The following is an 11,363-nucleotide window of genomic DNA, read 5'->3' as shown; positions in this document are numbered from 1 at the left end:
CTTTTATCGCTGTGCTATTTTCTAATGAGCTTCTAAGTGTTCTATCACGAAATTAGCGCTTCTCATGTGTGATGCTTGAATTTCTATCATTATCTGCACCTCAGGGAGGCTACCGTTAATTTCATTGAATAAAAGTAAAAGACGAGAGAGTGGTTTTCGAGTAGTTTATCGAAGTGCGATATTTTATTAATATACCAATGTGCATTTCTTCGGTTGTGGAAAATTAGCATCTCGCAGGACTTTAGGGTTTTTAATATTTGTTCCGTTTGAATTTCTATATTTAACAGCGCGCAATGCATTTAGAGTTCAAAGATTAATTAATTAATTCCTATAAATAGACGAAGAAACTGAAAACATTCCCATTCCTTTGAGAGCAGTAGAAGATGCAGATCTGTAACGTTCCCATTCCCATTCTTTTCCTCTTTTCTTTTTTCATTCTCTTTCTCTGTCCACCCACCCTTCAATTGTCAGACCACCGACATGCTCATCACGGCAATGCTTCCGATGAAGAGGCTCTCCTTGCATTTCTCTCTACAATCACCTACGATCCATGGCAATCGTTAGCCGCTACGTGGAAACGCAATGTTTCCTTCTGCGAGTGGAGAGGTGTCATATGCAGTCGCCACAGACAGAGAGTGGTTTCACTCAATGTTTCATCTATGGAATTGCAAGGTACAATCTCTCCTCTTCTCGGCAATCTTTCCTTTCTTAGGATTCTCGACCTTGCCAATAACACTTTTCATGGTCACATTCCCTATCAATTGGGAAATTTGTTTCGATTAAAGAAGCTTTACCTTTATCTGAATCAACTCCAAGGTTCTGTTCCGCCCAATCTTGGTAGGTGCCATAGTTTACAAGTCATCTCTATTGGGTATAACAATCTTATTGGAAACCTTCCCTCAGAACTAATATGCGTTCTTCCCAAGTTACGATACTTACACTTAGGAGAAAACAATCTGACGGGTAGAATCCCCACCTGCTCAGGAAACATATCAACAACCTTCACGGAAGTGTACTCTCCCGGGAGCGTACCTTCCGAATTGGTTATAGTTCTGTATGGGAACCACCTCTCAGGACAAATCCCTTCTTCCTTTTCTAAATTCACCAATCTTGGAATATTGGATATCGATACTAACCAGTTGACTGGTCACATTCCTGTGGAGTTGTGTCGCAAGAGCATGCGGTTGCAGGGACTCTATCTGGGAATTAATCAGTTGAGTGGCAGGATTCCTGCATCCCTCTTCAACTGTACCAACCTTCAATTGCTCGACTTAAGTCTGAATCAGCTCGGCGGAATGGTGCCAATCAAGTTGGGTAAGTTGACGCAGCTCCAAGTACTCCTCTTAGGTGGCAATCAACTGGTGAGCAGCAGCACTACAGACTTGCCCATTCTTACTGCTCTTACTAACTGTTCCGCCCTACAAGAATTAGAATAAGATGATGCATACAGTTAAGGGGAGCCTGTAATTTTTTATCATAATTGCTGAACTCTATTAACAGTCATTCTTTGATGAAGATCTTCTTATAGGGGAGAGATATGGAAATAAATCTGCCATAAAAGCAGAGAAGGAAAGTCTGCAGGGCATGGAGATTGCGTGAAGGATGTATTGCAGCGCAGCAGAGCGCAAATGAAATATTTTTGTTAATCCCTCTGAAATGTAATACGCAGCAGTGTTGAAAAATGTAATGTTTTTCCTTTGTTTTTTATCACATATGCAATGCAATATGCACAGAAGTGCGGAGAAGAAAAATGGGCAGCGTTGAAATGTGAAGTGCAGCAGCGCGGTGAAAAGAAAATGTTTTTACGCACAACAGTGCGAATGTAAGTGCCGTGAAGTTTTTTGGTTATTGTCCATTTTGAAAACAAAAGAAAGAAAAACATGCAGCAGTGTGCAGAAGTGAACTTTTTTTGTGGTAATGAGAAGAGGGCAAAACGCAGTAGAGCGTAAATGCTCAGTGTTTGAGAATGCAATGAAATTTTTCATACAGCAGTGAAAAGGGTAATGCAAGTCTTGTTTTTGTTGTCAGAGAATATGTAGTAAAAACACACAGCAATGTGAATATGAAAAATGCAGCAGCATGAAGTTTTTTTGTTGAAGAAATGAAATGTAATGGGCTGCAGCACATGTAAAAGAAATTTTTCTTTATAGCAGCAAATGTAAGTGAAGTGAGTGTGTTGTTCATTGAATTGAAATGCAATATATGCAACAACAGTGAATGTAAGAAATATTTACACACAGCAGTGTAAATTTGTAAGCTGGGACAGAGTAATTGTCCCAGAAGAGACATAGTATTTTGTTATTGAAAAATGCACAGCAGTGCAGATATGAATTGTAATGTAAGTTTTGTGGTTGTCTGTTGAGAGAGAAGGTAGAAGCGCAGCAACGCATATGAATGCAATTTTTGTTGTTTGCATCTAAAATGCAAGTGAGACACAACAGCAGTGCGATTGTAATCAATGAAGGGGTGCAGGAAGCAACGTGAAGTTTTGGTTGTTGTTCATTGTGAAAACAACAGGAAGGGAATGCGCAGTAGCGCAAGTGAAATGTAATGCAAAGAAAACACAACAGCGTGAAATCTTTGCACTTGTTCTGTTGAGAAAACAAAAGGCAATACGCTGCAACGCATATGTGCTAAATGAATGTAAGAGACAGATTGAAGTGCCTCTGAAGAGGGCATGTTGGTGAATCCCTCTGTCAAGAGGAAGGTTCTCTTCAACATAGTCTCAGGTGAATCCCTTTGTCAAGAGGAATGTGCTCTTCAGCACAGTCTCAGGTGAATCCCTCTGTCAAGAGGAAGGTGCTCTTCAACACAGTCTCAGGTGAATCCCTCTGTTAAGAGGAAGACTATTTTGTTGTTTGTGGAACTGCATCAGAAGCAGCGTTGGTGAATCCCTCTATGTGAGGAAGTGTTTGGGTATGACTGAATGCCCAGAAGTTGAAATTAAAGGGGAGCGTTGGAATATTAATTCCAACTGTAGGCACCGTGGACGCAACATGGACAGCGATGGCAGCCAACTCATCAAGCACGTACAACCCCGAAACCGCTCAGTGAAACCAGCAAACCGCCTGATGCATTTCAGACCGTTTTTGCGGTGAGGGCAGTTTCCGTACACACGAGCCCGATCCAATTAATTTCGTCCACGCGTCCTGAACCATTTCTGCTTCCGTACTGGTTTATCGGACGCTATCGTTTAGCAGCAAAAGGCCTCCCGATATTCTTGTCCGCCTTCCGATCCGCTTCATCGTTCTCCGCCGTTGATTGTTTCAAACTTGCATACGAGCCAACATTAAATATTTGCGTGGAGTAAAAACAAGTTTGGTTGACTGCCGAATTTTCAGTGAATGAATTGACCGCCATGGTGAGAATTAAATGGCATTCGAAAATAGTTGGTGAAATTTTAATTTTGATGTTTTTTATTTGTCTACGGGAGCATGGCAAGTCAGAATGTATGATTATGTTTCTGATGTGTGCAATATATGAAAAAGATTTACACAGCAGCAAAAACGTGATGGGGTTGTTCATTGAATACACAATGAAACACACAACAGTGTGTAGAAGGAAAAGAACAGGGCCGTGGGTAATATTTTTTGAAGTAATGTAAGGAAACTGAAGTTTGCACAGCAGTGCATAAAGACAAACAAAGGGGAAGTGCATATGTGCGATGGATTTTTTTTTACCAGCGTGAATCAAGGTAAATATTGCACAACAGTGCATAAGTGAAGAAGCACGGGAGTTTTGTTTGGTGAATGATTTTGTATTTTATAAAACTCACAACAGTGAACAGAGGTTGAAATGTAATTTTTGTTGGTTGCCCAAATGAAAGGAAAGAAGCAAGAGCGTATGGTGTGGGTAAAGTTTTTTTTTATGAATGTAATGTAAAATTTTGCTGCATATGTAAATTTATTTTACAGAAGTATGAGTAAAATAGTTTTACACCACTAAATGTAAAAGGGTTTTTACAGCAGTAAACGAAAATTGGTTTTTACACACAAGCAGTGTAAATTCTCAGGAGGAGACAAAGTTTTGTTAAATGTATTTTTGGTGAATCCCTCTCAGCAAAGAGGATGAATATGTATCAGGCATTTTGTTTTAATGAATAGAAATCTTTTTGTGGGTATGTAATACTCTGTTCTCAGTCATTTTTTTAAAGCTTCCCTGTGCAAAGGATCCTGAGGAAAGAAGGAAACAGAGCATTGCCTCTGTGTGTTCAGTTTTTATTTGTTTTTGGGATTTTACCAGAAAAATCCCCAACAGTGGTATCAGAGCTGGTCCAGGCTCTTTGATGGTGACAGAGCTTGTTCAGGCTCTTTGAAGTGTCAAAGAAGCTGAATGAAAGACTCTTATTGCAGCAGTAAAAGCTTCTCCAGCAGTGTGAAGTCTTAGGCAAAATGATTCAAGTATTTTTCAGATTAATTTTCTGTGTTGTTGTTGAAGAAACAGTGAGTCATTTTAAAAACACAGTCAGGTATTTTAAACATAGTTAAGAATGGCAAGGTCAAAGAAAAAAGTCTCCAAACCTTCTAAGGTTGTGTCTCCCTCTTCTATTAAAATAGAAAACAATCTATTTGAAAGCATTCTATTTGAGGCTCCAAGGTTCGATGGGAACTTTGATATATGGGAAATAAAAATGAGAACTTTCTTAAAGTCTGAAGGGATTGAAATTTGGGAATCAGTGATTGATGATAGCAAGAAGGATAGAGAATCCAAGGAGTACAATGCAAAGGCAGCAAAGACTATCTTGGATGGACTGCCTAATTCTGTAAAGAAGAATTTAGGAAAATATTCATCAGCAAAGGATATATGGGACATACTTCATGACCTTCATGCAAAGGGAGCACTAACCATGACCATCAGTCAAGAAGGAAATTCTGAATCCATCATAGAAGCTGAAAATGAGAATGTTGACCTCATCAAGCTTCAAGTAAAAGAAAGGGATGAAGAGCTTGCCAAGCTTAAGGAGGAATTTGATCAAAGCAAAAGGAAACATCATGAAGAAGTCATATCCATGACAAATCAGTTGAATAGAGCAAAGAGGCAGGAAGACGCCTTGTCAAGTCAACTTGAACAAAGGCACAAGAGAGTGAACAAGCTTGTAGAAGAGATTGGACAGTACAAGGTAGAGGTCTCCTCCCTTAAGTCTGAACTACAAGAAGCCAGGAAGCAGGCACAAGGAGCTGAAAAGAAAATGGAGATCAGTCAAACAGAAATCTCCAAAATGAAGACAGATATCATCTCTTTTAAAATAGCAGCAGCTGAAGGTACTCGTAGCAAGGAAGAAACTGAGGAACAACTTGCAAATAAGAGTAATGAATGTGAAAAATTGGAAGAAGAGATTGTCCTCCTCAAGAAAAAGGTTGAAGGGATGAACAAAATCATGAAGAGCTCTCAAGCCTTGGATGACATGCTTAGCTGTCACAGATCTCCATATGATAAATCAGGACTCGGGTATGTTGGTGAACCCTCAAACAAGAATGAAAATGCTTTAAGCAAAGGAGATTTGAAGAAGGCAGAAAGAAATTATGATGCTCCTAGTTCCAGCAAAGGCAAGGAGAAAGATCATGGTTACAATAGAAGAAATTCTACTCCAAGCAGAAAACCAGCTCCAAGAAGAAATGTAGCTGATGTCAAAGAGGCAAGATGCAATGGTTATCATCAAAGGATCTCAAGGCAGCAAAGCTTCAGAAGTAAACCAAGGAAACCTCCATCTCCCAGGTACCAGAGTTCATTTTTTGGTTATTGTTATTCTTGTTCAAACTTTGGTCATATGGCAAAAGACTGTAGAGCATTTCATAGAGATAGATGTTATGGTCTTCGACAACCTCCAAGAAACAATTTTGCAAGAAGAAATCATGAATTCTTATTCATGAACAATGTTGAATGCTTCAAGTGTCATAACATTGGGCATATGGCACGTGACTGTAACTTAATATGGGCCTTTACACAAGCTAGACCCATGCAAAAGAAGAAAGTTACACAAGTATGGAGAAGGAAGGAAATATAGTCTGAAAGCCCCTTGAACTCCCTAGTTGATCTAAGTTTCTTTTGAGAAAACTTTGCTGAAAGAAGATGATGCATACAGTTAAGGGGAGCCTGTAATTTTTTATCATAATTGCTGAACTCTATTAACAGTCATTCTTTGATGAAGATCTTTTTATAGGGGAGAGATATGGAATTAAATCTGCCATAAAAGCATAGAAGAAAAGTCTGCAGGGCATGGAGATTGCGTGGAGGATGTATTGCAGCGCAAATGAAATCTTTTTGTTAATCCCTCTGAAATGTAATACGCAGTGGTGTTGAAAAATGGAATGTTTTTCCTTTGTTTTTTATCACATATGCAATGCAATATGCACAGAAGTGCGGAGAAGAAAAATGGGCAGCATTGAAATGTGAAGTGCAGCAGCGCGGTGAAAAGAAAATGTTTTTACGCACAGCAGTGCGAATGTAAGTGCAGTGAAGTTTTTTGGTTATTGTCCATTTTGAAAACAAAAGGAAGAAAAACATGCAGCAGTGTGCAGAAGTGAACTTTTTTTGTGGTAATGAGAAGAGGGCAAAACGCAGCAGAGCGTAAATGCCCAGTGTTTGAGAATGCAATGAAATTTTTCACACAGCAGTGAAAAGGGTAATGCAAGTCTTGTTTTTGTTGTCGGAAAATATGTAGTAAAAACACATAGCAATGTGAATATGAAAAATGCAGCAGCATGAAGTTTGCTTGTTGAAGAAACGAAATGTAATGAGCTGCAGCACATGTAAAAGAAATTTTTCTTTACAACAGCAAATGTAAGTGAAGTGAGTGTGTTGTTCATTGAATTGAAATGCAATATATGCAACAGCAGTGAATGTAAGAAATATTTACACACAGCAGTGTAAATTTGTAAGCTGGGACAGAGTAATTGTTCCAGAAGAGACATAGTATTTTGTTATTGAAAAATGCACAGCAGTGCAGATATGGATTGTAATGTAAGTTTTGTGGTTGTCTGTTGAGAGAGAAGGTAGAAGCGCAACAACGCATATGAATGCAGTTTTTGTTGTTTGCATCTGAAATGCAAGTGAGACACAACAACAGTGCGATTGTAATCAATGAAGGGGAGCAGGCAGCAGCGTGAAGTTTTGGTTGTTGTTCATTGTGAAAACAACAGGAAGGGAATGCGCAGTAGCGCAAGTGAAATGTAATGCAAAGAAAACACAACAGCATGAAATCTTTGCACTTGTTCTGTTGAGAAAACAAAAGGCAATACGCTGCAGCGCGTATGTGCTAAATGAATGTAAGAGACAGATTGAAGTGCCTCTGAAGAGGGCATGTTGGTGAATCCCTCTGTCAAGAGGAAGGTGCTCTTCAGCACAGTCTCAGGTGAATCCCTCTGTCAAGAGGAAGGTGCTCTTCAGCATAGTCTCAGGTGAATCCCTCTGTTAAGAGGAAGACTATTTTGTTGTTTGTGGAACTGCATCAGAAGCAGTGTTGGTGAATCCCTCTATGTGAGGAAGTGTTTGGGTATGACTGAATGTCCAGCAGTTGAAATTAAAGGGGAGTGTTGGAATATTAATTCCAACTGCAGGCACCGTGGACGCAACATGGACAGCGATGGCAGCCGACTCAGCAAGCACGTACAACCCCGAAACCGCTCAGCGAAACCAGCAAACCGCCTGATGCATTTCGGACCGCTTTTGTGGTGAGAGCAGTTTCCGTACACACGAGCCCGATCCAATTAATTTCGTCCACGCGTCCTCAACCATTTCTGCTTCTGTACTGGTTTATCGGACGCTATCGTTCAGCAACAAAAGGCCTCCCAATATTCTTGTCCGCCATCCGATCCGCTTCATCGTTCTCCGCCGTTGATTGTTTCAAACCTGCATACGAGCCAACATTAAATATTTGCGTGGAGTAAAAACAAGTTTGGTTGACCACCGAATTGTCAGTGAATGAATTGACCGCCATGCTGAGAATTAAATGGCATTCGAAAATAGTTGGTGAAATTTTAATTTTGATGTTTTTTATTTGTCTACGGGAGCATGGCAAGTCAGAATGTATGATTATGTTTTTGATGTGTGCAATATATGAAAAATATTTACACAGCAGCAAAAACGTGATGGGGTTGTTCATTGAATACGCAATGAAACACACAACAGTGTGTAGAAAGAAAAGAACAGGGCCATGGGTAATTTTTTTGTAGTAATGTAAGGAAACTGAAGTTTGCACAGCAGTGCATAAAGACAAACAAAGGGGAAGCGCATATGTGCGATGGATTTTTTTTGACCAGCGTGAATCAAGGTAAATATTGCACAGCAGTGCATAAGTGAAGAAGCACGGGAGTTTTGTTTGGTGAATGATTTTGTATTTTATAAAACTCACAGCAGTGAACAGAGGTTGAAATGTAATTTTTGTTGGTTGCCCAAATGAAGGGAAAGAAGCAAGAGCGTATGGTGTGAGTAAAGTTTTTTTTTATGAATGTAATGTAAAATTTTGCTGCATATGTAAATTTATTTTACAGCAGTATGAGTAAAATAGTTTTACACCAGTAAATGTAAAAGGGTTTTTACAACAGTAAATGAAAATTGCTTTTTACAAACCAGCAGTGTAAATTCTCAGGAGGAGACAGAGTTTTGTTAAATGTATTTTTGGTGAATCCCTCTCAGCAAAGAGGATGAATATGTATCAGGCATTTTGTTTTAATGAATAGAAATCTTTTTCTGGGTATGTAATACTCTGTTCTCAGTCATTTTTTTAAAGCTTCCCTATGCAAAGGATCCTGAGGAAAGAAGGAAACAGAGCATTGCCTCTTGTGTTCAGTTTTTATTTGTTTTTGGGATTTTACCAGAAAAATCCCCAACACAGATTAGTAGGGGAAATACCTCCACAGGTTGGTAACTTAACGAATTTAACACACCTCTCTTTAGCCGGTAATTCTTTCTCGGGAGCAATCCCAGTTACACTAAAAAATCTTCAAAACTTGGAAGAGTTATATATGGGAGGGAACAATTTACAGGGAAGCATTCCAATGGAAATTGGGCAACTTAAAGGTTAGGGCTTTTGGACCTCCAAAGCAATAATCTGTTAGGAAGGATTCCAGATTTTATTGTTAACGTTCAGCAATTAAGGTATTTATATCTTAGTGTGAATAGGTTATCAGGGAAAATACCAGAAAATCTAGGGAAATGTGTGAACTTATTATTGCTAGACCTTTCATACAACAAGCTTAATGGGGAGATACCTCCATCTGTTGCAAGTCTTGCAAATTTAGCTTTCTATTTCAACCTTTCAAACAATTTATTAGAGGGTCACTTGCCTTTGGAACTAAGTAAGATGGCTATGCTTCAAGCTATAGATATTTCCGCAAATCGACTAACTGGTTATATTCCAAGTGGGCTTGGAAATTGCAAAGAATTACAATACCTGAATCTTTCTTGCAATGCACATGAAGGTCTAATCCCAATCTCACTCGGTGAACTTCTAAGTCTTCAAAATATAGATTTATCTTCCAACAATTTGTCAGGTGGAATACCCGCATCATTGGCAAATCTCAAAATGCTCAACCAATTGAATTTCTCTTTCAACAACTTCTCAGGAGAGGTCCCGAAAGGTGGAGTTTTCAAAAATCTTAATGCCACGACATTTATGGGAAATCCGGGTCTCTGTGGACCTTGGGTAAATTTGTCATTGTGCTCTACTCACAAGCATAAAAGTGTTTCTCATCTGAGAAAAGTTGTCATACCTATTGTTGCAGTTGCAGTTACTATTGTACTGTGTTTAGTTATAGGAATCTTGTGTAGACTAAATCACAAGAAGAATATTCCTATTAATGTTGGGGCATCCTTAAATGTGGGGCATCGAAGAATTTCTTATGGAGAGCTCATCATTGCAACAGATGGATTTAGCGATGCCAACTTGTTAGGAGTGGGTACTTTTGGGAAAGTGTACAAAGGGGTTTTGAATGATGGGACATTGGTTGCCATCAAGCTTCTCAATTTGGAAAGAGAAGGGGCTCACAAGAATTTCAAAAAGGAGTGCAAAGTTTTGAGTAGAGTTAGGCATCGGAATTTGATTAGAGTCATAACCTCATATTCAGACCTCCAAATGAAAGATTTGATATTTCCATTTATGCCAAATGGAAGCTTAGAAAAGTGGTTATATCCTAATGGTGAAGTAGAAAGTGGTTTGACATTGATTCAAAGGTTGAATATAGCAATAGACATTGCCCAAGGTATGGTATATCTCCATCACCATTGTTTCATGTAAGTGATCCATTGTGATTTGAAACCAAACAATGTGCTTCTTGGTGAAGATTTGACAGCATATGTAATAGACTTCGGGATTGCAACCATATATTTTGCAAATAATGAGGATTCAACTTTCACTTCTACACTTGCACTTAAGGGATCAGTGGGCTACATTCCTCCAGGTATTATTTGAACTAGATGGCATTTTAGACAATATTATGAGTTTCATATTTTTATTAAATATTTTGAACTATAAACCTTATGACGAGAATGTTTGAATGCAGAATATGGATTGGGTGGGCATATCACAACAAAAGGTGACGTTTATAGCTTTGGAATATTGTTATTGGAGATGCTCACTGGAAAGAAGCCTATTGACAACATGTTTGTGCAAGGAATGAAATTACAGATTTACATTCACGCGGAATAACACACAGTAAAACATAGTAATTGTTGTTTTCACGCGCCCACCAAAATTTGCTCCATCATTGGGCTCTTTTTCTCTCTTACCCTCTTCCTCTCTTACTGTCTAACTTATCAAAATGAATTTTACATTCATATTTAACTTAACATACAATTTTACATTTAATTCATCACAGAGAAAAAATAATTAATATGATATTGTTGTTGAGTGTGATCAAAATCGCCCAAGTATTTCTGGAGTGTGGGCAATAGTCGCTGAATGAATGCTTGCCCATATCTATCTACCAAAGTACATTAACTGCATTAAATTCCTTTGCTAAGTTTCGGAATGGTTCACGCCTGACTTCAGTCCTTCCATCTTCAAACAGAGACGCAACCTGCAAAAATACTTCTAACAAGTATCGCTGCTGTCAGGCTATTTATTATGGTGGTTGGGATTATTATTTCCAACACTCCCCCTTAATCACAATTGCCGCCGTTGACAATTCCTAAACAGTTTTTGAGATAAACAAAACTTTCACCTGCCAATGGCTTTGTGAAAATATCAGCGAATTATTCTTGTGACCTACAGTGCTACAGAATTGCATGATTGTTAATAAACTCTCTAATAAAATGATATTTAGCATCAATATGCTCGGTCCTTTTGTGGAAGACAAAATTCTTTGACAATGAAATCGTCGAGGTGTTGTCACAGAAAATAGTAGTAGCTCCATCTTGGTCATGAT

General features: G+C 38.7%; 1 protein-coding gene across 1 annotated transcript; it reads left to right on the top strand.

Annotated features, from left to right (window-relative positions):
• The first annotated feature begins 378 nt into the window (after positions 1-378).
• Positions 379-10,645, top strand: LOC149173267 (uncharacterized). Its single transcript, XM_089426638.1, has 2 exons — positions 379-672; positions 10,500-10,645. Exons 1-2 carry the CDS (start codon positions 384-386, stop codon positions 10,643-10,645), a joined length of 435 nt encoding a protein of 144 aa, XP_089282764.1. The 5' UTR covers positions 379-383.
• Positions 10,646-11,363: the final 718 nt, after the last annotated feature.

Source organism: Pinus tabuliformis, chromosome 4_2, assembly GCF_031772625.1.
Source record: "Pinus tabuliformis cultivar Carrire ecotype Pingquan chromosome 4_2, CPIR1, whole genome shotgun sequence".
Classification (NCBI taxonomy): domain Eukaryota; kingdom Viridiplantae; phylum Streptophyta; class Pinopsida; order Pinales; family Pinaceae; genus Pinus; species Pinus tabuliformis.
This window is presented reverse-complemented; position numbering and strand designations above follow the sequence as displayed.

What these genes read in the sequence shown, in the direction of transcription:
- LOC149173267 (XM_089426638.1), top strand. Translation starts at nt 384, where the DNA reads ATGCAGATCTGTAACGTTCCCATTCCCATTCTTTTCCTCTTTTCTTTT. An exon ending in TTCATCTATGGAATTGCAAG is followed by an intron (nt 673 to 10,499) that starts GTACAATCTCTC and finishes GTTTGAATGCAG; the next exon opens with AATATGGATTGGGTGGGCAT.